Consider the following 25,854-nt stretch of genomic DNA (forward strand, 5'->3'; position numbering starts at 1 on the left):
GGCAGTTTGGTGGGGACACGGTGGGCTTGTGGCTGTGGTAGGGGACTACCTGAGGGAGGAAGGGGCTGCCTGCGGGACGGCCCCGGGGAGCGGGCCAGGGATGGGGCGTACCGGGCCGCGGCCAGCCCCTGCCCGCCCGGTGGGGGCACCACCGAGCCGCCTGTGCCGAGGGAGCCGTTGGGCGCCGGCGCTAAGACCCGGCAGAGCCCCACCGGCCGGCGAGTGGAAGGGCGGGGTTACCGGTGATGAAACGCCGAGCCAATGAGCGCGGGGCGGCTCCGGGATTCATTTACATTCCGCTGCGACGCGTCCAATGAGCGTGCGAGTTTACCGGCGGCTCCGCGCTCCCCGCCGCCGCACCGCGCCACGCCCCGCCCGCCCGGGCGGCCGAGGCGGTCGCGGCTCATTCGGAGAATGGCCGCGGCCACGGCGTGCGGCTCCCCGCCTCCCCGCCCGCCCCGCGACCAGCCGCCGCCGCGGAAGCGGGGCGACTCCCGGCGGCGGCAGGCCGCCCTCTTCTTCCTCAACAACATCTCTCTGGACGGCCGACCGCCCTGTCCGCCCGCCGAGAAACCGCCGCCCGCCGGCCCGGGCGAAGGGGAGGAAGAGGAGGAGGAGGCGGCAGCGGCGGTGGCGGCCGGAGCCCCCCCCCGTCTGCTGTCCCCGCCGCCCGCCTGCCAACCGCCGCCCGCCCTGCTGCTGCCCGGCGTCCCCCCCCTCGGCGCCGGTGGAGCCAAGGGGGAGGCGGACCCCCCCCGCGGAGGCATCTTCCTGCCGCAGCTGCTGCTGGGCGGCCCGCTCTGCCCGCCGCCCCCGCCGCCCCCCGCCCTCCCGGCGATGCTGGCGGCCGCCAAACCGGGCGCCCCGGGGCTGCTCAGCCCCACGCAGAGCGCGGCGGGCGGCGGCGGCTTCGCGCTGGAGGCGCAGCGGCAGAGGTGAGTGAGGGGACGGGGCGCGTCGGGCCGGCCCGCACCCCCCCCCCCCCCCCCCCGGACACACACACACACACGGCGGCCCTGACCCCGCGGGGCGTGGGAAGCGGCGGGACACCCACTCCACCCCCCCCCCCGCCCCCCCGCCTCCATCCGATCCCAACCCCCCTTCCCGGGGCCCTGGGAAGAGCCGGACTTTCCCAGCGCCCTCGGGCGGGGGGTGGGGAGCGGAGCGTGGGAAACGGCCGCCCCCCGTGGGGGAAGGGGGGGGAGTGAGGGGAGAACGGCCGTGGGAGGCGGCGGCCCCCGGCGGGGAGCACCTGCCCCGGGGCGGCCCCGTCGAGGGGGGTTGGGGGGTGGTCAGCCCCGCCGGGTGCGCGGCTCTGGGATGCCCGGCTGGGGGGGGGGGGGGGGGGCGGGATACGGCACCACTGGGGGTCTGTGGCCGCGGTCCCGCGGGGTCCTGAGCCCTCCCTGAGTGTCCCCCCCCCTTGTCTCCCCCCCTGCTTCTCGCCTTTCTCCCGTTCCAGCCGAAGACGGGGGGGGTCACGGTTCGGTAGGACTCTGCCTTCGCCTCAGCTCCGCCGCTCCTCCGGGCGGGAATTCTATATATTAATAAAATATTTGTATGCTGGGAGCTCGGGATCAGGCCGGGGGGGGGGGGTGGTGGTGTTGTGGTTACCCCCACCTTTCCAAGGGACGTCTCTCAGCCTGGAAGCTTTGGGGTTCTGATCCCAGCGGGCTCTCGCTTGGATTTGGGGGATTTGAGCTCTGAAGGAACTCTTTTTTTTCAGGCCCTTTCTTGCATAAACAGCTTTGCGAAGCGCGTTGGCCCTCTGAGCCTGCAGGTACGCAAAGCCCTGTCAAAGCCTTTAAGTCTTCGTGGCCTTTGTAGCGGCTTCCAGCGCTTTGTTAGCGAGCCGGAATCGAGACGGTGGTGTCTGTGCTCTAAACAGGGGGAGCTTTGCTAATGCCGTCGATGGGTGTTCCCTTTTGGTGGGCATCTCCCAGTGGAGGTGTCCCGCGTATCCCCAGCAAACGGCCACTTGGAAGTTCAAGTGAATTTAAAGAGAAGTAGCCGTTGGCCAGTAAGGTTGGGGGAGGGGTCCTCTTGTGCGTCCCTCCTGGGTTTTCTCCTTCTTGAACGGTCATTTACCACCCGTTGCTCTTCCCGTAACGGAAGGGACCGTTCCTCCCTCACTTGCTGGAGAAAGGGCAGCTGGGCCGCGCTGGGTGGGCGCCCTGTGCGCGGGGAAGCCTGAAGAGCAGGTGTCCCGGTGGCACAGCTCCTCCATGGCGCTCCTGGCCCACAAAAGGCAGCACACCAAGTGCTGTGCAATTCATTTAATCCCTTTAATGTTGTAGGTAAAGCTCTTGAGGGCAAATTGTGCATCAGGAGCTTTACGAGCGCAGGTACGTCTGCGGCTGTGACATTCAGGGCGCCTGTGCGTACCGAGTTCTGGACTGATGGAGTTCATGTAAACGATTCAATCCTTCCCCTTCCCACGCCAAGTCAATACAAAACATTCCTAAGATCTTCTCGTTTGATGCCCTTCCTGCCTCTTTCCTTGGCATTTGATGTCAGATGTTGTGTTCTACTGTAGTAATTCTAACCATCCACCTGAAAAGAATGATAAATCAGAAATAAAAGGTAGAGAGAAATGTGAGGAGGTAATGGAGGGAATGAAAGGGCTTCTGTCTGAGTAACAACAAAACAGACACTGATTTTTCAGCTTGGAAGGGATGGCAGAAAGGGTACACTGTGTTGCATTAATCGTTTTGTATACTACTTACGAGGGCGATTTGGAGTGAGAGTTCATCTATTTTTTGTCTTTAAAGAAGACAAGAGTGAGTGGAGACCATCCACTGAAACTATCAGGCAGAAGATCCGCATCTTTACACGGAGATACACACATCTCCTGACAAAAGGAGGGTTTGACGCTTCCTGTGGGGATGTGGTAAACCCCACGCGTCCCCCAGTCACGCTGGGTGCAGGAGTGGGTGAGATGGACCGTCCCTCTGTAATTACGATTTCACCTGTGACTTGCAGGGTGAGGGACTTGGAGCACTTTGGGGTTTGGCTGGGCAGTCCCGTGGTTTGCTGTGCGACAGAGCACCCTCCCTTCATCCCCGCAGAACGGCGGCGTCTCCTCATGCTGCAAATGCAGGAGGAGCGATGCGGGGACTCTCTTTCCTGCTGGACGGTGGCGGTTGTGCTGATTCCCCTTCCCTGTGGCGTGCGGCTTGGGAAATAAGACTCAGAAATCGACAATCAATCACAAAATGGATTTCCTTTTAGTGGTACTTGGGCATCTGGGCATTGTTTTGCCGTACGGTAATGTTGCCACTCCGGAGAGGTTGACGGCGTGCGTCGTGCAAATATACAGGCGTATGAAGTCATCAGAGGGGAGGGAGAGGTGGAATCTGCGCTGCAACTCCGGACATCTAATCTTTGGTGCCCACTTAAGGCAGCTGCTCTCCTCGGAGTCCTTTTTTAGTCACTGTCAAGAGCTGCTTTGAGTCACCCTCGGTGGAGCCGCCCGTAGGCACACGGGGAGCTGAAGGGGCTCCGGGTCCACTGTCACCGGGGCCGTGGCAGTCCCCTGCCGTGCCCGGGGCTTTCATGGGGCTGGGGCTCGCCCCCATCCGTGGAGATCACTTTATCTAGAAGCGGCAGTTTCACTGGGCAGAGTTTTATTAAAAAAAGCTTCATCTTGTTTGACTTGACGGCGAAGTCGCAAAGAAGCTGCTGCAGGCGGCCGGCGTAGCTCGGGGCGGGTTGCGACGGCACCTCCGCTACGGTCGGTGCTTGCTCATTAGCAAGAGGCAGGATCTTCGGTGCGGCCCCAGGAAGGGGTGATGTGCTCAGCTGGTGTAACGCGGAGCATCTCGGAGTTGCTCGGTAGCTGTCAGGTCCCTTAGGGTGGAAACTTCAGCGGTGTGCGCTGCCTCGGAGGTGCCGCTCGATCTGGATGCTCGGTTTCGTTGCGCTGCTGGCTGAGCATTGTAGACTTACGACTTTAACCTTCCGCTCTTGTTTTCCTAAGGAATCTTCAGTTTACAGGATTTTAAAGTATAACTCTGTGTTACGCCAGCTTGCCTCATCTGCTTGCCATCCCTCCTCCCTTCTCCTTTTCCATCCTGCTCTGTTCTTTTGTTCTTTCAAAGAAGGAGCCTCACACAAAGCAGCGGAGGGAGGCAGCAAACAGGGAACAAATTGGCATTCACAGATTTTTAATGAATTTCTGCAGCTGGGTCTGAAGCTGGCAGAGCTTTCTGGGGAAACACAGATAAGAGAGGGCCCCGAAAACAGCCAGGTTATGGAAGCACGAAGAATGGGAACAACAGCCCTGAATGTCAGTGCTTGTGGTGGTGCTTCGGAGGTTTCGGTATGGCAGGATGTAAAGCAGATGGGTTTGCCATTGATTGGCTGCATTTTGCTGCGCCTAAGAATAAATAGGGAGACTAAATTATTTGGAAGTGATGCTTTAATGTCCTTGATGTTCAGTGGTCAGGGCGCTGAGCCGAATGTTCATGGTTGCTGATAAATCAGAAATGACTGAGCTAATTTAGGTCATTTTAAGGGTGGGAGTTTAAACAGCAGTTGATAACGGCAACACTTTGGACCAATGCTGCTTTGGAGTGTTAATTGGATGCCGGGTTGCTGACATAGGTGTGATCAAATTAGCTCCTGGGCTGGAATGGCAGAAATGCTTGGTCAGGCTTTTATGCTTATGATGGTTAATGTGGTGTTTTACCCTACTGTCAGCTTAGCTGCTGTTTACACTTCAAGAAATATAAATATTTAAAAAAAAAAAACAACCCTCTGCCAATAAACAGATTTTGTTGAGATGGATGAAGTGTTTTAAAGTCTTAATTTTCATTTCTGAGCCTTATTTGGAATAACCTGAGCCCACATGGTGCTTTTTGGGAAGCAGCAAGGTCTGTCAGAGCCTGCGAGCTTTGACCTTTCAGGCATGAAGAGAGACCGGGATGTGCTGCTCGAGGCTGGAAATGAACATATTCTAAACCTGAACTTTATTTAAAAGCCAGCTGAAATGTTAAGTCTCCTCGGCAAGCACAGTTTGCTTCGACAACTTTCTCTCGTGTTTGTAACTGCAGGTGAATTACATGTGTCCAATGTTAAATGTCTTTAATTTCCAGCTGCCTGTAGTATTTATTATCTGACATTCCCAGCCTGGTAAATTAATCAGAAAGCTGTATGCCTAGCAGGAAACTTGGAGATCAGAAAATCTGTGTCTGTGTGTCCCGCACACCTCTGCGAATGGCTCTGGGTCCGACAATCCCAGACACTGCTAACACCGAGCTAATTCGCCCTCTTCGTTTAAAAGAGTCCAGAGGCTTTTAAAGTAACTTTGCTCCCCAGGCAGACGAGTCCGTACAGAATTAATGGTACTCACAGTTGGTTCGGTGTCCCTGCCCGTGGCAGGAGGGTTGGAACTAGATGATCTTTGAGGTCCCTTCCAGCCTAAACCATTCTATGATTCTATGGTTTCACCTGCGGGCGGGTTCTGTAGCTCTTTGGAGCGATCGTGCGGGAGTGCCGGCAGCGGCTGCGGGGATGCTGCGGGAAGGGGGATGCTCTGGAAGCGCCGTTCCCACTGTTCCGTTGCCCTCGCTGCCGGCACGCAGCTCCTCCGCAGGGTGAGGGCACTGGGAATGGTGGTGTCTCACGTCTTCAAGTCAAGGAGTCATCAGCCGAGAGGGGAAGATGCAGCCAAATGAGATGTAAAAAGCTGAATAGCTGAACTTTGGGGAGGAATTGGTGGGGCCCCGTTTCAGCCCTCCAGCAAGCAATTGGGAGAGTTACGGCCAGAGCTTCCTCATCCTGGTGCTCCTCTGCTGTGGACCTGAGCGTACTGCCAAAGCCTTATGTAGCAGCACAGCATTCGTGGGCCGTTTTCTGACGTTTTACTTGCACGATTTACTTTGCAGGCTTCCTCCCAGTTAGGGAAAATAACCTAAGCTTTATCAGACCGTTATTTTCAAATGTAACTCTTGACTCTGGAGTCTGCAGGAGCTTGGTGTTCTGGCTTAAAACGTCATTTCTTTGATTCACAGTCTGAAATAGTTCTCTCTTCCCTGCCTTCCTCCCCCCAGGTCTCCGCTGGTGAAGTGTCTCCTCCTCAGGCTGAGCCCTCAGAGCTCCCACCGCAGCTGTACGCGGAGCGCTGTGGATGTCAGGGAGGAGGAGGAGGAGGAGACCTTCAGGTTGTCACTGCTTCTTACCATAACTTTGCTTAACCCCAAAGTCTTTTTTGATAATTGCAGGGACGTGGGCTGCCCAAACTTGCATCTGCTTTGCTGACAGTCTGCACAGCCGTCTCACCTCGCTGGGGCTGACGTGGCTTCGTCGGAGCTCTTGGGTCCTCTTGGCCCTGTGACCAAACCAGTTCGGGAGAGTTTTTAGCTGTGGTTCTCATTTTTTTTTTTTTTTTTTTGCAGCTTACTGTGAACTACAGGATGAGGCAGGGAGGGAAGGATCTTTGCTTTCAGTTTTAAAGAGTAATTCCAAGTTACAGACAAGCTCTTCTGGGTGTGGGTACGGTAGGTTTGGTTTAGAAGGAAAACCAATAAAGGTGGAGGGAGGGGAAATGACTCTCAATTCTCTAATAGTTTTTTTATTTTCATTTCCCACAGTATGTGGTTTAGTTTTATTAAATCTTGAATACTGTGTTCCTCCTTTTTCCATCTGACAACCCGTAGAGGCTGCGAGGCTGTCAGCCTGAGCGAGTTTGAAGATGCTTTTGAGCCGCCTTTTGAAGAGTGTTCTGAAGTCATCCGGCTCTGTAGTTTGAGTTTAAAAATGCATAATCTGGCGTGCACGCGAGCATAATGAAATTTGGATTCTTTCCTGAGCACGAGGTGTTGGTGATGAGGCAGGTGACTGCAGATGGAGGGTGCTCAGCTGTCATCCAGCTCTCCAAATGCAGAGCTTTAAACTCCTAACCTTTGGTTTATAGCTGTTGTGTATATAACTTACTGTAAATTATTATAGTCTAACCTCTGGCAAAGATGTTAAATGAAGAGCCTTTAACTGGTCTCATACGCGCAAGCGAAGCAGAAGTGTTTCACGAGGTAGCGCTCTGATTTGTGAGCTGTTGCGGAGTCCCTGAAGCCCCGCGGTTGGGGTCCCGCAGCCCGTCCCCGGCAGCTCGGGACACCCTGGCTCCCAGCCCCCTTCTCCGGGCACTGCTCCTCTTGTGCCGGCTCTCACCCCGCGTGCCGGTGCCCGAGCTCGGCCGAGCCGGCAGACCTGCCTCGGGGCTGGGTAGCCGTTTCCTTGGCTAGCCAGCCGCAGCACGGGCTGAACCGCTGCCGGTCAGAGCGGCTTGCTCGGCAGCGTGGACGGACTTGCACTTGCTCTGCTGTGGTCACTGCAATTTAAGCATAAAATTTTGCCCTGGTGAAGCTACAACCTCTTGATTGTGGGTTGGAGGGGACGACTGATGTTGTGGTGGGAAGAACCAAACGCCTGTAAAAATGCTGGGACAGCTCTCAGCCTCCCTTTCCGGGCTTCCTCCAGTTGCCTGTTTTGAATTTTCTTCTCAGTTAAAAGCTTCTCTCCTTGTTTTTTTTTTTTATTATTATTTTTTCCTTTTTTTTCTTTTTTTTTTTCTTAACTTTTTTTAAGTTTTATTGTGCCAAAGGCTTTTATTTTAACAAGCCATGTGATGAAATGACTGCATCACCTCTCAGGGAAGTGCATGAATATTTCTAGCATAATGCCCCAGCGTTATCAAGGACACGCTTTGCATTGCCCTTTCCTGTTTTGGTCAGTGGTTCAGCGCTCAGTGAGCAGAGCACAAAGCGCAGAGGGAACGGGACTGGTGAGCTAGGAACACCTCCAGAAACTGGTAGAAATTTGGAGAAGTACAGTTACTGGTTGTGTCCTGGCCAGCACATGTAGTTTGCTTCGTGGGAAGCAGCGGGGATTTTAGGAGTGGGCTCTGGGCACGGCAAACCTTACATCTGGTTTGGCGGTTCTGTCGCACCAGATGGCTTTCATAATACTTACTGGAAGGCATTATTTTATCCTTGGATTGTCTAAACACTCTTAGCCCCAGAACAATGTGATTTATGAAACGCAGCGAATACAAAGCCGGGTTCCTGGTGGCGTTGGGTCTCGATCCTGTGGGGTTGTGAATCAGCAGCGAAGTCGCAGCCGCTGTGAGGAGTATCTGATTTCTTTCCTTGCTAGTATTTAAAACTCTCCAGGCTTAGGGAGCTTGCCGCTGGCTCTGCCTCCACCTTCATTCGAATTATACTTCATTTCTGTTTCTCCTTGCCTGTCCTGTGGGGTGGTGACACCTTCTCTCCCTTGCCCGCGGCTTTGCTGGGTTCGAGGGCTGCAGGATGTTCTGCTGGAGGTTTGGGACCAGGTGCCCATCAGTTTTGCCAACAAACCTTAAATAAGCCTGAGGTCTCACAGAGGTACCTGCTCTGAAGCATAAAAGTACTTTCCGTGCTCATGCAACTAATTAGCGTTTACTCTTTAAAATGAAGATTACCTGGAGCAATAACTTAACCTACCCCGTCTGCGAGACTGGGATGTATTCCCTGGCAGTCTGATAGTGAAACCAGTGCCAGAAGGAGCTGTCGGGAGGGTGACCTGCAACCCAAACTGCACGTTTGTGGTGCCGCAAAGCCGCACGTGGCTGACCCGGTGACGAAGGAGCACTTGGCTGTACGGTTACGAGCGGCTCCACAGAGCATCCCCGCTGCTGCCCGTGGAACGTCGGAGCTGGAACCATCCATCCCGGGGAACAGCTCGCTCGGTGCTGGGCACTTCATGGCATAGGCTCTTTGTTTGAGCTGTTTGTATATGTCATTCTGTACAAACGTGGTCTCTGACTTCTTTTGGCTTTAATTACTGAGAACTTGTCGCTACCGGTGAGCGGTACGCAGTCGGCTTTTGAGCGGAGGAACTTGTGGCCATAAGCACGGAGGGTGGTACGGCACGGGGTGCCCGTGGGAGGACAGGGATGCTCACACTCCTCCGCTGCGAGATGCAATCTGAAACCAGGAACCGTCTCCCGGGCTGCAGAAGTCAGGGCAGTTGCGAAACAGTAAGCTTAAAAACTGGAACTGTTTTTTCTTAATCTCTTGATGCCGGTATTTTACCAAGTCCAACCGAAGCACGGTGTGTACCGGGTTGTTGGCTCGCCCCTAAGGAAGGAAAACGATACAGCTTAATCTTTAAAATATGTCTTGGCAAAACAAATGTGACAGGTATGTCTTCCTGTTGTAAACAGGATTTGGGATCTGGATTTTGTGTGCAATTACCTTTGACAGTTGTTACGAAGCTAGTGCTTCCAAAAACCAATAAATGATTTTTGTCCTTGTTATAACTCAGTCCCTCGACAGCTGTGATTATGCTGAGGCATGTAAAGGGACCTTACAAAGGGACATCCATATTAAAATAAAACTCTTCCAAGTGAGAAACAGGAGACCAAATTCTATTAGCCCCTAATTTTACACAGTAATTAAAAAATCCTTGACCTCCCCCGTACCACCCATCTATTAGCAGTACGCATGGCTAAAGAGCAACAGAGGATATAAGCCTTGCTGCTAATTTTAGCCCTGTGCCTGGGGGCCGTGGGCACATGTGACGTGGCACGGCATGGCGTGACATCCTTCCTCCCGCCGAAGGGCGATGGATGCAACTCCCCGCGCCGGTCCCTCTGGCTGCAGGAGGTCTCAGTGGTGTTACTCTGTGGCTTGGCAGCATCTTCGAATGCTGGTGGTGTGGGGCTGGGGGTCCTGGAGGTGAGGAGGGTGAGAAGTTACGGCAGAAGATGGACTGCAGGAGGGGGGATACGCTCATGGGTGAAAATAGCGGAGTGCTGATTGAACACTGGCTGCGGGGTTGGCTCAGAGCACATCCTGTCCGTGGGACACGTGGGGGTCAGTTGGGATGGGAGAAGAATCCCAGTGAGATTTTTAGAAACTTCTGGTTAAGCCTCTTGGGAAGGAGCGAGACCGGCCGGCAGAAGTGTAGGAACCAGAAGCACAAAACAGAGAAAAGCTTCAGAAGGGCCAAATCGCCGTTCCATGCAGGGGCTTAATTAAGATCATTGGCTATGGCCCAATATTAGGGGTTGAAATGAGATTCGTGAGGGCTGTTTGTTTCCAAGCCTGGGAGTGCTGAGCGGGGGCACGGTGGAGGGCACGGTGGCCCAGGAGCAGGCGTGGAAGAGGCTTCCCCGTGCCTGGAGCCATGGCTGGTAGCACAGGGTGAGCGTCAATTTTGCGTTCAACTCTAATAGCTCCTAAAGAATAGTCGACTTGGACCCTTCCAACTACAGCAACATCTCCAAACTGTATCCGTGGGTGTCTGCAGGTCGCCCAGCCCATGGGTGGGAAGGGGGACCACTCTCGGCGAGCCATCGGAAAGGTCACTGTCCTTTTATTTGGAGCTGTGACTTAACCAGCCTTTTCCTTTCAATTCGCAAGACGGGACGCGTAGGGATTGCCGGCGCTATACAGAGATCGCTCTTAGCTGCGTCCTCTTCTGCTGGGAGCACTTCGGAGCTGTGGCAGCCTCGGGGCCGGGGACGCTGCGTGCCGCTCCGCCGGGGTTGGTGGCCCTCTGCAGCGGGTTTCTCTGCCACCGCTCAGTGGAGCACCAGCAGGACCAGGAGGAGACAACTCTGAAGCTGGAAGCACTCAGAAATTGGGTCTCCTCAGTGGGAAATCCATCAGAAAGGATAGATGTGAGGGCTGGCTACTGCTTCCCAGGGCGGGAGTCAGAACGCGCCTCTGAACGTAACTCATTGTGTTTTTTATCTGAACATGAGATTTTTATTTTTTTTAAAGTGTTTAGGTTATCAGGGATTTGGCAGGGGTGTTGGATTGGTTGCGTCCATGTGTGCACGTGGAGATAACAAGCCAAGGCGTAATCCAGAATTCCTCTGCTTGATAGCCCCTTATCTCTGAGCACGGGCCGCGGGTGTTTTCTCTCTCGGTGGGTGCCCTCGGAGGTGCTGGCTGTGTAAACACAGTTTAATGTTTTAATGTTGAAGTTCTGGGAGGGTCTTACTTTATCGCCTCCTGCAATAGTTGGGGGGAAGCACCCAAAAGTGAGCTCCTGGCCAAGGATGTGCAAAGAAGCAAACCCTCTAGAGCTTGTCAAGGAAGTCGTTCGAAAATGCCCGTTGGGCTTTCTTGAGGGTACTGCTGAAATTACAGCCTGCTCCACAGAACTCATTAACATTTTCATATTGGCTACTTCCATTTCTGATTGTCGGGTAGCGTGTCGGTGAGGGTGTGCGCCAGGTAACTTGCGGTGCACGTGGAGACGGTGGTGTTCCGGTTTAGTATTTATTATTTGGCAACAAATGTTCTGTGTAAACTACTTAAAATCCTTTGAATTCCAGTGGATCAGGGCACAAGCAAGCAGTGTTGTCCTCGGTGAAGCTGCTTAGCATGAGATATGTGACTTGACGTCTTTTCCATCAAAGCCCGCAGCCGCTGAAGCGACGCTGTGCTGCCTGTCGCTGGAGCGTGGAGTGGCTGCAGGAGAAGAGCACTCACACTGAAGCAAACACACGCGTGTGTGTGTATATATATATATATTTATGAGTGCAGAGTACTCAAAAAGTGTTAAATTTTGTAGCATACTCCGAGTACTGCACTACCTAATAAAGAAGCTCTGTACGTTAGTGGCTCCGGGGAATCCGGCGAGTGTGTCTCGGGGCGCAGCGAGGGAGCTGTGTTGCCGTAAAACGTTGGCTTGAGCAACCAGACTGGTTTGGGTACTCTAACTGGATTAGTGAGACCTCTTTACGTACACCCTGCTTCCAGATTGGAGGGAGAGTGTCTTGCTCAGCGCCTGGGATTCCTCCAAGGTGACAGCTTCACTTGAGGACAGAAAATCTTATTTACAAGCGTAGCTAAAAATGCAGTTTCCTGTTGGCAGAGCGGGGATGAGTCATCGCGGTTTAGAGTCGAGGGGCAGGATCCTCCCTGCGCTGCGGCAGGCTTGTACTTCCAGATATGCTCCTACGGAGCAGCGGGTTGAGTGGTTGTCACTTGTCCCTGTTCCTGAGAAGGCAAGGCGGTGTTCAGGAGGTGTGATGCTCCGGATGGGTCTCAGAATCCCAGACAGGTCAGGGCTGGCAGGGCCCTCTGGAGCCCCCCCCAGTGCCACCCCCCGCCAGAGCAGGGGCACCTCCAGCAGTGGCACAGGACACCTCCAGGCGGGTTTGGAATGGCTCCAGAGGGGGAGACTCCCCCCCTCTCTGGGCAGCTGTGCCAGTGCTCTGCCGCCCGCACGGGAGAGAAGTCCCTCCTCAGGTTGGGATGGAAGTGCCCATAGTCACGTTTGTGCCCGTTCCCTCTTGTCCTGTCACTGGGCACCACCGAAGACGGACTGTTCCCACCCCCCGGCACCCCCCTTTGGGGATTTATCAGCATTGATAAGATCCCCCCTCAGTCTTCTCTTCTCCAGACTCAAAAGCCCCACGTCCCTCAGCCTTTCCTCATCAGAAAGACACTCCAGTCCCCTCATCATCTCCGTAGCCCTCTGCTGGACCCTCTCCGGCAGTTCCCTGTCCCTCTTGACCCGGGGAGCCCCAAACTGGACACAGTGCTCCAGATGTGGCCTCCCCGGGGCAGAGCAGAGGGGGAGGATGACCCCCCTCGCCCTGCTGGCCACACTCTGCTGATGCCCCCCAGGATGCCATTGGCCTTCTTGGCCACCAGGGCACATTGCTGGCTCACGGGCATCCTGTTGTCCCCCAGGACTCCCAGGGCCCTTTCCACAGAGCTGCTCTCCAGCAGGTCAGCCCCCAACCTGTACTGGTGCAGGCGGTTATTCCTCCCCAGATGCAGACCCTACACTTGCCCTTGTTGAACTTCATTGGGTTTCTCTGTATCCAATTGTCCCGTCTGTCCATGGTGGTCTGCCCACTCTCATTGACCCTGCGGGCAGTTGCACCTACAGCACTGGGGTTACTGGTGAGGCTCTAGCCGTGGCTCTCCCAGTCCATCCAGTTACATCCCAATGCAGCCTTTTACAGAACCACGTGGGGTTTTGTGTACCAGTGCCTATAGTCACTGGTGTCAGCCGTGTTTCCCCTTTGCTCACCACAGACAGCGGCTTGGTCTGCGCCCAGACCAGGTCCCCCCCGGAGGGGAGGAAGGCTGAGGACGTTACCGACTCCCTCCGTGCTGGGAGGTTTTGAGATTGGTCTCCGCATTTCGTGAAAGGCTTTTTTATTGCAGGTTGGGTGCCAAAGCGGAGCGGAGAACCACGTGTATTCGAATGCATTGAACTTTCCTGTGCAGTTCTCACTGAAAAGCAAAAAAAAAAAAAAAAAAAAAAAAAATACTAATTTTAAAACCAAAGTGCTGCCGAAGGGCATTGAAGCTGTGCCGGGATTGTCGGTCAGTAGCGCCCCGGTAGCTGTCGATTTGCAGGAGGCAGCGTCCAGCAACACTGCGGTGTTAGTCCTGTGGGAGGATTTCCCTCTCTTGTGTTTACAGAAATGGACACTAATTTTTCGTCCTCCTACCTGCTGGAGTTGTGGTCTTTTGTTTTCTTTTACGAATGCCTGAACAGTGCTGCTGAGACAGTTTCCTTGTTGGGGGAGAAAATAAAGTTTTATATGGGAGTTTAAGTTATTACAGGTGCACTGGGAAAGGGCACTAATTGTATTTCATTAAGGAGATTGTAAGCAGATTTTGGAATTAATTCTCTGTCAAAATCCTGAAGTGTTGCGCTTCAACACCACGCTTCAATCCCAAGTAGCTTTTTTCAATCTTTAACTCGAATCAGCTGAAACTGTAAATGGTTTTGCTGTGTAAAAACTTTTCTGTAGCTGTTAGCAATTAATAAATCCCGTTTTTCTTGACCTCTTCTGTTCTCCCCCTCCCCAACCCAAGGTGCCATGCTTTTGCTTTGGTGTTTGGTGTTAACTTCCAGGCCTGAGAGCCTGGCCTTGGTCGGTGTGAGCGGTTTGGCTGCTCCTGGGTGCCAGAGCTCTGATGCAGCTTAAAGTTGGACTTTTTTCCAAAAGTAAATCTTGTCAAACCAGAGTCCCACAACGTGTGTCTCATATGCCGCTTCTGCATTGACTTCCATGGTGGTATTGTCCATGAGTTGAGTTACTATGTCACTTTGGAAGAAAACCTTGGATGTGAATTGTGTGTAGCTTGTGCTAAAAATGTGTGCCTAAACAAAAGCAGAAAATATGAAATCTGATAGTTGTAGTGTCAGGGTTTTGCTGGTGGCAGTTGAAGCCGAGTGCATTGTTCCTATGGAAATTGCAGTCATAGCTTCGCAATTCGTTTGTAAATCTCTACCAACGAAGGATGTCTTGACTTTGACAATAGTAATGTATCTTACTTTGGCAAGGTCTATCTTCTTGCTTAAATGTAATATCCTATTACTGTTACACTAACTCACATGATTCCTGCTGTTATTCTCCTGGCATCTTCCATTCTGGGATTTCAGATGGGTACTGAATACTCCTCTAATAGCCCTCTCTATTGTTTTCCGGAGAGATCTGTCAATTTTATTGAGCTACCAGCACAGACGCTCAGTCTGCCGAGTCCTGCAGCTGGGGACGACTCCGTTCTGAACCGAGAATACGCACAGATGTTCGGTCATCAGACAGACATACTTTTATCTGTCCACAGATTGATATAAAAAGACTTATTCCCTTGGCTTGATGAGGGGGGGCTTTTTCGCAATACTTCTTGTAAGATTTTAAATGAGTATTTGGAAGCTTTTTAGGTGTTTAACTTATAGATAGGTATTCTTATCTGTTGAAGAAAGTGAATGGTGTAGGTACTTCAAGGGTCCTGGAGGGGGAGACAAGTTCTTGGCCTTTTTAGGAACTCGGAACTCTTAGTTACACGTTCTTCTAGCAAAAAAATCCAAACCCCTGCCATTTGCAAGAGCTCGTAGAGCTCATAGATCTGTTGCAGTTCATAAACTCAGAGGCCAGGAACTAATATTGTTCACTCTTCGTGGTGTTGTACATTTTACAGAAGGCGTTTTATCTCCCAGCGCTGCTCTCTAGACTTTTTAGAAGACATAGTGGAATATGCCAGTGTACGAAGGTACTTTTTTTCAAAAGCAGCATTAATCTCAACTCGTTGCATGCAGTCCTCTCCTCCCTCCACCCTCTGCCACGCCAGTAGCCGAGGTCCCGCATGCGAGTGCTGCCATCTGATCATACAACTCGCACGGCTCTACCAGAGCATTGAACAGGCGGCGGTGGGTTTTTTTTATAATTGCAGAACCAAGCATCTCTCTGGGTCTCCGAGACACAAAAGTTTGAAGAAGATGCACTTCATCAAGAACATGAGGCAGTATGACACCAAGAACAGCAGGTAACTTCTGGAGATCGGGGGGTACGCGGGTGAGATAGGGTGTGCTCAGCTGTGGGCTCTGGCTCAACGCGATTAGCCGTTTAATGTCCGTGGGGATAAGGTGATGTCCTTGGGGTCAAGGCCAGGTTGGACAGGGCTTGGAGCAACCTGGGTTGGTGGGAGGTGTCCCTGCCCAGGGCAGGGGGGTGGAACTGGATGATCTTTAAGGTCCCTTCCAACCCAAACCATTCTGTGATTCTATCCAAGGCAGTGGGTGCTCGTATCTGCTACATCTGCAGCGATATTCTGATGGTTCTGCCGTTCTGCTTTGAGGAGGTTAAATCATTCTCTTCTAACACCCTTCTTATCTCCAGCACACAGAGAGGTTAGAGCTGGGGAGGATTTAAGGAGAACGGCGTGGTTTAGCCAAATTCTTGGCTCATAGTTGCTGGGCAGAAGAGAAAGTGGGGGGACACGCATTCATGTTTATTATTAATAGAGGTGTGAGACTTCATCTAATTGTAAAGTATTATCTACATCTTTTCACAAGGTTTATGTAAAAATTACATAAATACAGATATATATTTAAAGAGTAGGATCTCCTTTGAGGAGCTCCCAGTGTGATGGCAGTGACTGACCGTGGGGCTTTGATGTAGAGCTTGGCTCCAGGGACCTACCGGCTCAGGATGAAACCTCTGCTTTTGTGCTGCTTTCAGAAAACAAAATCCATAGCAGTATTTATGTAATTTACAGAGCAATTTAAGAGGAGTTCTGTCTTCGTGTTCTGTAGAAAGCTGCTTTGTAACTTCTGAATCTGAATTCTTATCCTTCTCTTTTCCCATCTGCTTACAGGATAGTCTTAATCTGCGCTAAAAGAACACTGTGTGTGGCTTTTTCTATCCTACCTTACGGGGAGAGTTTACGGATCAGGTGAGTCATCTTTAACTGCTTTGTGAAGTGTCTGGTCTATTGTTTGCAAAAGATCTTTTTAAATGAGTGTGGTTGGTGTAGGTCTCCTGCTTTGAAGCAGATGAACTGACCTCACTTACCATTTATGTGTGAGGACAAGAGCTTGCTATCAAAATCAGACATTGCCACAGTATCAGTGTTCATTCAAACTCCAAGAGAAAAATAGTGGGAAAAGTTGACTTTTCTTCAGGTGTTTGTCCACGTTTTAAACCACTCCAGTCCGGTGAAATCCCTGAAACCAACTTTGAACAGATGATGTGATTTGTTGCTGCCTAGGATTTCCTAAAGTGGTCAGAAATCAACTGTCTTTAGTGCGACAAACAGTTGTGTTGGCAAAAAAGCATACAGAGCATCAGGGAAGGATGCTGCCGCCTTTACTGGAAACCTTCAAGGTTTTATAGTGAAGTTACATCTAAATAAGTTCAAGATGCTTTTCTGGTTTTCAGCTCTAAACCATGAATGTCACTGTTTGCAGGCTAAGAAAAACAGAAGCAGTTTAGACTGATTGAAACTGCTTTTAGTGTTTGTACTACTTTTTTGTATAGAACTGTCAATATGATCACTTACGAGAAACCAGACCTGATAATGGGATTTCCCTGCAGCCTTGCTCAATCCCTCGTGAAGTCTAAGTTGATTCTGTGAAGGTCTGTGATCTACAAGTATACCCTAGAAAACACTAATTTTATTCTAATCCACTTTTGGCAAAGCAATTGTGTTGTCGCTTCTGTCCTGTACATAACTTATGGCCAAAGGAAACGGATGTTTAGTGGTGGGAATTGTATTGTATGCAAATACGCTCGCCATAAAAATAGTTGATGGGAAAATATTCTCTCACTTCATAGAAAAGCAGCAAGGTCACTGGAGCTGTTTTGGAGCAGTTCTGAGCACTGTGTGCTTCTGCTTGGGTGCAAGCTGGCAATGCAGTTCTTTAACTGAAAGCGGCTTTTTTGCATTGGAATATAGGTGACAAAGCTGCACGCTGCCAGCGCCGACGCAGAGTTCTGCTAGCAGCTGTAACTCTTAATTTGAGCTTGTGGCTGGAAATTTGCAATTGAAAGGCAAGTTTCTAATCCTGGAAAACTTAGTAATATAAGTAATGTTTGCTGTTAAGTGTTTGAGCATTAGTGTGGTAATGAATGGTATGATCTTATGCAGAAAGACCATATTTAAAAAAAAAAAGGTTTACATTTGCTAGGTGTATTGTTACAGATTCGAGTTAAAATGATATGAAATCTGATCCTTCAGTTAATGAACATCTCTAAATTTTGAAAAGAGTACTTAAAAATTAATGCTTTCTTGGAGATGGGGTTGAGGGATTGCACAGTTCTCGCACGGAACTCTGACCTGGCGGCACTGGCTGTCGCTGCTGGATGGACCTGGTGTTTACCATAGAGGAAGCTGAACTTGTGCTACATTTTCCAATAGCGCATTTTTCTTATCTGCCTTTAGTGATCTAAAAATGGAAGGCCAGAAGCAACGACATCCTTCTGGGGGAGTTTCAGTCTCCACTGAGATGGTGCTTGGACTGGAAGGAGTAGAGCTGGGTGCTGATGGCAAGGTAAGGAATCTTCTTCTTTTTTTCTTTTTTTCTTTTTTTTTGTCTCTTGATATGTGGTGCCAATGACCAAACCACGGACTGGAGCAGGGGACAGCGGGTGGGTAAGCTGGCTGCTTTCACCCCAGGACCATTTCATGCTGGGGCAAAACGCTCGATTTATGCAGTGCTTTGCCATCCATAAAGTGAAAGCTGTAACTTTTCAAAGCAGTGGAAGCTTGTTTTGATTCTTAAAGTTTGAAAGGTTTGGCTTGTGATAAAGCTGCTTCTGAGGAGGCTGTTGAAGGCCATGATCACTTCTGCCTCCATTTGCGGAGAATTGCTTTGACTCTGGTGTCTCACACAACATCTGAGCAATGTTTTGACAGAAATATGGGTGAAATTTATACCTCTTTAGCTAAATATATATACTGCCAGAATTTTACTGATGTGATTCTCCCCTTTTTTTTTGCCACTCCACTAAATCTTCTACAGTCCTTCCATACTGAAGTCGCAGAAGCAAGACATTCCTCATCCAACTTTTCCCTTTCCTCCCATCCTACAATTTCAAGGTCCCCAATCCCAAATACAAACTCCAGGGGACTCTGAGTTGGAAAATCCTAGATGTCTGGAAATAAGCTCTTCAATAAATTCTCCCCTGTAACTCCTACAATTTTCTCTTCTTTAAGGTTGTGTCCTATGCAAAATTCTTGTATCCGACCAATGCCCTAGTTGTTCGCAAAGCCGAGAGCCATAGTGCGGTTCCCTCCTGTCGAGCTAGTGCTGCTCGGAGTCTTCCTGGATCAAGATATAAACCTGTGACAGCAAAAACGATACCAGCAGGAACAGACATTGGTAAGGACAGCCGCCAGCTTTGTCATCACTTGTGCACACAGCAGAAAAGCATAAAAGGAATGTATTTGTCTGAAACCATTGCAAGTGGTAAAGCGCGTTATTAGGAAGGATGTGCTGCAGCTGGAAGGAGACTGTTTTTAGCACAGCCTAGTAAAGAAGGCTCGTTAATGAAGTATGAACACTGAACCTTAGGGCTGAGACTTGCACACAATCCTTACATCCTCCATACATCTGGCCTAGTTCTGTTTATGCAGTTCAAGGAGCACAAAGATCTTCCTCGAAAATGTGAAGCTTGATGTTACTCAACAAGAAGCATGTGCTGTACATGGATGCAGGTGGTCTTCCTTGCCGTCTAGCACAGTAACAATGCATAAGCCAAAGAGTTGGTGGCAAGAATCCCTTCTCTTGTGTAAGGCAACAAACCTGACAACTCCGCTGTCTGTTATAGGCAGAAGAATTCAGTCTTGTGTAGTAGTTTTCTGTGCATATTTGTGGATGATCACCTTAGTTTGCACTAAGTCTAAAATGGTGTGTCAGGCACATAGAATCATAGAATCGTTACAGCTGGAAAAGATCATCAAGTCCAACTGTTATCTAACTCTACCGGGCCCACTTCTAAACCACGTCCCTGAGCACCATATCCAGACGGCTTTTAAATACCCCCAGGGCTGGCGATGCACCCACCGCCCTGGGCAGCCCGGGTCAGTCTTCGATAACCCTTTCAGAAGTTTTTCCTAATGTCTAACCTAAACCTCCCCTGGTGCAACTTGACGCCGTTTCCTCTTGTCCTATGGGTTGTAACCTGTGAGAAGAGCCCAACGCCCACCTCTCTGCCCCCTCCTTTCAGGGAGCTGTAGAGAGCGATAAGGTCTCCCCTCAGCCCCCTCTTCCTCAGACTAAACACCCCCAGTTCCCTCAGCCGCTCCTCATAAGACTTATTCTCCAGACCCCTCACCAGCTCCGCTGCCCTTCTCTGGACCCTCTCCAGCACCTCAATGTCCTTCTTATACTGCGGCGCCCAAAAACCCCGCAGCACTCGAGGTGGGGCCTCACCAGTGCCCGGTACAGGGGACCATCACTGCCCTCGTCCTGCTGGCCACACTGTTCCTGACGCAGGCCAGGATGCCGTTGGCCTTCTTGGCCACCCGGGCACGCTGCCGGCTCGTGTTCAGCCGGCCGTCCACCAACACCCCCAGGGCCTTTTCCGCCAGGCATCTTTCCCGCCACTCCTCCCCAGGCCCGTGGCGTCCATGGGGTTGGTGTGGCCCACGTGCAGGACCCGGCACTGGGCCTTGGTGAAGCTCGTACTATTGGCCTGAGCTTATCGATCCACCATCGATCTCCGTGCTGGAGAAGGAGCTTGGGTGGGTTTTTAATAATTCTAATACCTGACTGGTGCATTTATAAAATGCAAATGTGTGACTCTAGCTGCAGTTTGCCTGTATTGTGGGATCTGCCAACACTTTTAAAGTTTGCTATTTGAAAACTTTTTTAAAGAGGGAATTTAAAGCTCTGTCTTGTGACCCGATGTGTTTTCCTTGTTCCCTCAGGAAGTGAAGCTGGGGAAGCCGCTGAGTATGATCCAAATCTTCTGGATGATCCTCAGTGGCCCTGTGGAAAACATAAACGTGTTCTCATCTTTGCCTCTTACATGGTGAGTGACCGGCATACCCGAACAGGGGAGTGAGCGAGTGCCTGGAAGATCCTCCTATAAAGAGCTGCTTTGAGGAAAAAAATTTCCTACAGGAAGAAAAAGTTGTGGCTTTTTGAGATTTGATCAGGAAAAATACAAAGAGTTGGGCTTGTACTCTCAGCTTGTCGAGGACCAACCTGACACATCTCCATGTTGTCATTCGTTTCTTGTAACCATTTGCGTACTAGTTTTTTAAGGCATTGTCTGTAGTTGAGATTCAGCATGGTCTATTACTTAGGACATTACAGAATTGTTAAATCGTGAATAATAAAATTGGAGTTTGCCTTTGCATTAGTGTCTTTGGAAGACTTGTTTGGCTGTCGGTGCTGTTGACAAGAGAAATTATAAATTTTCCCTCTTGTGTTTCAGACTACAGTCATAGAATACGTGAAACCCTCGGACCTTAAAAAGGATATGAATGAAACCTTTAGAGAGAAGTTTCCTCATATAAAGTTGACACTGAGCAAAATTAGGAGGTAAGAAACAAACGTTCAATAATGAGAACGTCTTCTATGCTGCTTTTATCTTCCACTTGTATGGAGCAAATACTAGCTCTATTAATAGTATATATGATTAAATGCTAATCTCTTGTTGCCAGTTGAGCTGACTGTAGGATGACAGCCCTGTACAGGAATGTTTAGGATGCTGAGAAGGGGTAACAGTTGTTTTTCATAGTTCTGTCTAAAAGGGTTTTGTTTCACCAACTGTGGTGTACTAACGCTAATAGCCAATTAACAGTAAAGCCTTGAAACAAATACTGATTGTTTGGCTGTAGTGCAGCCCCACTCTAACCGGATTGTCTTTCTGGACCCTCTGGCTATTTTTGCCTTTCAATTACCAGACTCGCTCATGACCGTGGACTCTAACAAGAATCTAGGATAAAGAGGAGTGTTAGGTCTGGGAGTCTCGGTAAAGAAAAGCATTTCGTGAAGGCAGGACAATGCCACGCAGAATTCCTCATCTTCCAGGAAATGCATCTGGCCGCTCATCACCAAGATGCACTGTTGCGCCTTCCAAGAGCTGTAATCTTGCTGGTATTACACGGGGGTTAATGCAGTCAGAGACTTCTGAAGTAGTCGGCTTAGAACACGATTCTGCTGAATCACCAGGGCTATGTGTACCTCAGCTCAGTGGAAGGCTTGCTCAGGCAGCGTCTCTGTTCTGCCCATGTCCTGCATACTCCTCTTTCTAGCTGTTTCGAGTAGGGTGTTCGCACAGAGATCCTCTTGCAGGTGCAGCATGGATGGCAGCTGTAAGAAGGTACCATCCACCATAAAGTCTGCCTTAATGCTGAAGTGAAGGGCCAGCCACTGTGGGAAAGGTGTAAACCAGTCTGCCGTCCCCCTCAGACCTGACTCTTCTGCAAGGTGCGGAGGAGACAGGTCTCTGTGCAGCCACTGCTGTGATCTGCACGGCTTTGATGTGGTACTCTGTAGGTCATGGTGGTTCAGTCTTACGATATGAATCACGAACCAGTTTGGGAGCCCAGAGGGAATCACACAGCAGTAGCCTGTGTGTTGGTGAGGCAGCTAAGCCCCTGGTGTTTATGGGCAGATGCAAAACTTCTTCCACGGTAGATGTTGTCAGTCGGGTTAAATCAGTTTGTGCATCAGCTCCAGCTCGCTGCCAGCTGGACTTCTCCAGCCTAGGATAATACTTGTCATGGTTTTCTGAACAGGAGTCGTGCCCATATGCTCTTCTGAGTTCCCACGCTGCAATGTTTCTAGAACATTTCATAAAAGCTGTCATTTTTGAGACGGTGCCTTTTTTCCTATTCCCAGTTTAAAGAGAGAGATGCGGAACCTGAGTGAAGAGTGCAATCTGGAGCCGGTTACTGTCTCCATGGCTTATGTTTACTTTGAGAAGCTCGTCCTCCAAGGCAAGCTCAACAAACAGAACCGCAAACTGTGTGCTGGTGCTTGCGTTCTGCTTGCAGCCAAGATCAGCAGTGATCTCAGGAAACATGAAGTTAAACACCTTATAGACGTAAGTACTATGAGACTTGTTTCAGGTTTTGTCAAAACCTTCCCTCTAGCTCATAAAACAAGACTAAGATTAAAGCCAAGATTTTCAGCGGTGCATGCTTGCATTTAAGACCAGCTCTTTCAGCCAGTTTTATGTCTCATTGGGGCTCTTCCTTGATTTTTTTTTTTTTTTTAATTAATCAAAGCTATCTGACTGGTGCAGTCTAATGTACTACTGATCCTACAGTGAGGTTATTTTTGCACTTACTATTTCTCAGGCAAAGATATGTAACTACTGTGCGGGTGTCAGAGCTGAGCTGATAAGCTGGTTTACGTGTCTGATCCCTGGCAACACTTTTGATTCTGTAGGTACAGCTCAGGCCATGCATCGCTGACTTAATCTCACACTGAGTTGGTATCTTGTGGATTAACTGATTCTGCTTCTCCCCGTCTCCTCTCTTTTGTTATTACTATCATAGAAGCTAGAAGAGAGATTCAGATTCAACAGAAGAGATCTCATCGGTTTTGAATTCACCGTCCTCGTAGCTTTGGAACTGGCTCTCTATCTTCCTGAAAACCAAGTTTTACCTCATTACAGACGGCTCACACAACAGTCTTAACCAAAGCTACGTTCCAGCTGACAGCCGGTGGCGCTGGGGATCGCATCACTGAACGCTGCTGGGGAAGTTGCCGCTGGCCTTTCTGTGCGCCGTGTGCGTCCTGCCGTGGCTACGGCTAGTTCTGAAGTCTGCAGTGTGGTGTTAAACTGTCGGTGTGGATTACGGACACGTATGCCAAGTCTGGGGGATGGTACGAGAAGAGTTATTGAACTTTATTTTCTTTTGGACATTTAAAGCACAAATATTCACCAGTCAGCTGTCATGGCTGCTTATTATTCCTTATTTATCTTTTTGGTTTTACTAAAACTGTTCTTCCCTATGAAGAATACTATGGTATTGTTTCTTTTTTGGTTTTTTTAAGCCTTTATTGTATTCCTTGAAACTAAAGGAAGCATCACTTCCATTCCAGTGCACCATAAAGTTCAGATGTTTCTAAGAATCTTCTCGCATTTTTACATTAATGAAATGCATACTTTATTTTTTTAAAGATGTGCCTAAAACTGGCTGGTCTGGTACCAGTGCTTTTTAAGTTAGTTATGTTATTTAGTGGGGAATCCCGAATTTGTATAGCCATTTATTCTTTACCTGCATTGGCCTTGCATATAAGGAAAACAATTCCAGTATATCTGCACTAGTGATACACAGGGCATCTATTCTCTACGATACTATAGATGTATAAGTAGCACGATTTAAATTACTCCATTCTAATTTAGTTAACTATTAATACCATAGACATTTTATTTAAAAAGGAAAGATTGTTTGAAAATCTGTCAGGAAATACCACGTGTTGAACAAGGTAGCCGCAGCAAAGCGATTGCCATCCTAATTCACTCTTCAGTGGAAGATGAGCGCTTGCCTAAGAGCAGTTTGCTGTCTAATGTATCATTTATGATTTTTATTTGTTCCAGTGTTCCATAGTCTGAAATAAGCACCTTTTTAGTACGACTGTATTATATATGGTCTTACGTGCTCTGAGCAAATACATAAGTCAGTAGAGCTACTGCTGCCAAACTAAGCCAATGAAACAAAGCATGCTCAATATTTAAAATGCTACTTTTTTACTCCGTTCTTCCAGGCATTGCATCACTGTGATGGTCTTCATAAAACTGGCATTTCTTGCACATCCGAACAGCCACTTAACGGCTGGTGCCCAGCAGCGCTCTGATGCTTACGCAGAGGTTAAATAACTTCTCTGACCATTGGCTATTCCTTCATTTGTTTTTAAAATGTCCGGGTTGGGAATGAACTCTGATTATATGTGGAACCTTCTGTGGTATTGGCTCTTGGGTTTATTTTCTGAAGCAATATTATGATACAAGTAACTGTGTCCACTAGCAAGGAACAAAACTGATGCTTGGCTATTATGACTGAGAAATTTGTAATTTAAGTTTGACTCCTAAACGAAGTACGAGACCTCGTACTGAGGTAAGGGACCTGCTATCTAATATGTAAAGTAATGTAAATTTCTGTTCCTTGTATTAAATGTTGGTTGTAGGCAAAAACAAAGCTGAGTCTTTACTCTTCAGCTGTGTTTTGTCTGAATCTAATTTGGCCTCATTAGAATTGCCGCAAACTTTACTGGAGCCCCTTCCTGTTTAAGTAGGGCTCAAAATGTATTTTTCTTACAATAATTATGGTGACTATCAAATCTTTTTGTAACTGTGTTCAGCTGTATGTAGCTTCAAGTTATTTGTGTAAGATTTAATATGCTTGTGACTTCTAACACACAGGACTTTCCAGTCGTCTGAAGTGAGATGGTAGCTAATAAGTTAGACAATAAGCTTGCCAGTCATCTTCCAAAAGGTTTAAAAAAAAAATTGCCTACTAGTTAAACTTTCTGCTGAATATAACTGTCCTTGCATGCAAGAAATAGTGATGTACTAAACACCTAGTGTATAACAAGCCTTCAGATTAGCCAACAGTGGTGAAGATAACTGAAGTGGTTTGTCCACCACTTCCTAAAGTCCTTAGGGGAGGGGAAAGAGGTAGAACTGAGCCAAGACATTTCTCACACATTTCTCCAGAAAGAGCGAAACGCTTGGGTTGGTATGAAGTCAGAAAATGTCTTTCTCTGGGAACTTCTTTCTGTTTAGTGTATAAAGAGTTTTCTTAACAAAATTAACTTTCCTTTCTGACCATCTAAGGAAAAAAACGGACTTTGGTTTGCAACGCTTTGCAGTCTCTATTCAGTGGAAGTTTGTCTAGTTGCAGTGGGCATCTGGGCTGGAGCTAATGCTCCCAGAAGCTACGGCTTCACGTCATGAAGCAGCAAGCTTTGGTTTTCTCTTTCAGAAGAACAAATTAGGATAAGGAGCATTAAATTACAGAATGAGGAATTTTGTCTAAAGGTTACTCTAAACATTGGCTAGCGTTCTTGAGCTCCAAAACTCTGGGGAGCACAGGCCAAAGGCACAGCGGTGGGGTCAGTGCTGGTGCCAAGCGTAGCCTTGGGGACAATGGTGCCCAGCAGCGCCGCCTGCGGTGTCCGTGGGGGAACGGTAACGCCAGTCCGTTTGCATGGTGATTTTTCTCTTTCTAGCGGTCCTGCGTGGGAATGTTTATTATCCTGTTGCCTGAAAGCTGCCACCGTGTGGCACAGGCCTGTGGCGGCATCCCGCGCCCGTAACCCGCAGGTGGGACCCGAGGGAGCGCCCTGCTGCGGGCGGAGCTCTCCGCAGAAGGGGCTGTACATGTCTATGTAAACGACACTGTTATGGTTTTGTCTCACTCCATTATTTAAAAGTCTTTAAGTTGTAGCCTGTTCCGTGGTTTATCCCCCGCCTCCCCCCTCCCCCCCCATATGAATTTGTGACGTTACGATGCTGTGAAATAAAAACCGTTTTGATACGTGTTTTGTAACCAAACGCCTCGTTTCGGACCGGTCTGTCCCTCCCCGCGGCGGGCTCGCTTCCCCTCCGCCTCCTGCCGCCATGACCAACCGCGT

The 25,854-nt window shown here is 49.6% G+C and overlaps 1 protein-coding gene across 1 annotated transcript; it reads left to right on the plus strand.

The window, feature by feature from the left end:
- The first annotated feature begins 387 nt into the window (after nucleotides 1-387).
- Nucleotides 388-25,761, plus strand: CABLES2 (Cdk5 and Abl enzyme substrate 2). The gene is made up of 10 exons (XM_082491113.1): nucleotides 388-935; nucleotides 14,952-15,023; nucleotides 15,204-15,296; nucleotides 16,128-16,205; nucleotides 17,694-17,802; nucleotides 18,468-18,633; nucleotides 20,184-20,287; nucleotides 20,696-20,802; nucleotides 22,108-22,312; nucleotides 22,770-25,761. The coding sequence occupies exons 1-10, from the start codon at nucleotides 415-417 to the stop codon at nucleotides 22,908-22,910; spliced, it is 1,596 nt and encodes a 531-aa protein (XP_082347239.1). The 5' UTR covers nucleotides 388-414; the 3' UTR covers nucleotides 22,911-25,761.
- Nucleotides 25,762-25,854: the final 93 nt, after the last annotated feature.

The sequence above is a fragment of the Vanellus vanellus genome (assembly GCF_965231255.1).
Source record: "Vanellus vanellus genome assembly, chromosome: 15".
Taxonomy (NCBI): Eukaryota; Metazoa; Chordata; class Aves; order Charadriiformes; family Charadriidae; genus Vanellus; species Vanellus vanellus.

Coding starts and splice junctions, on each gene's coding strand:
- CABLES2 (XM_082491113.1), top strand. CDS start 415: ATGGCCGCGGCCACGGCGTGCGGCTCCCCGCCTCCCCGCCCGCCCCGC. Junction 936..14,951: donor CTGGAGGCGCAGCGGCAGAG/GTGAGTGAGGGG, acceptor TACATTTTACAG/AAGGCGTTTTATCTCCCAGC. Junction 20,288..20,695: donor TCATCTTTGCCTCTTACATG/GTGAGTGACCGG, acceptor CTTGTGTTTCAG/ACTACAGTCATAGAATACGT.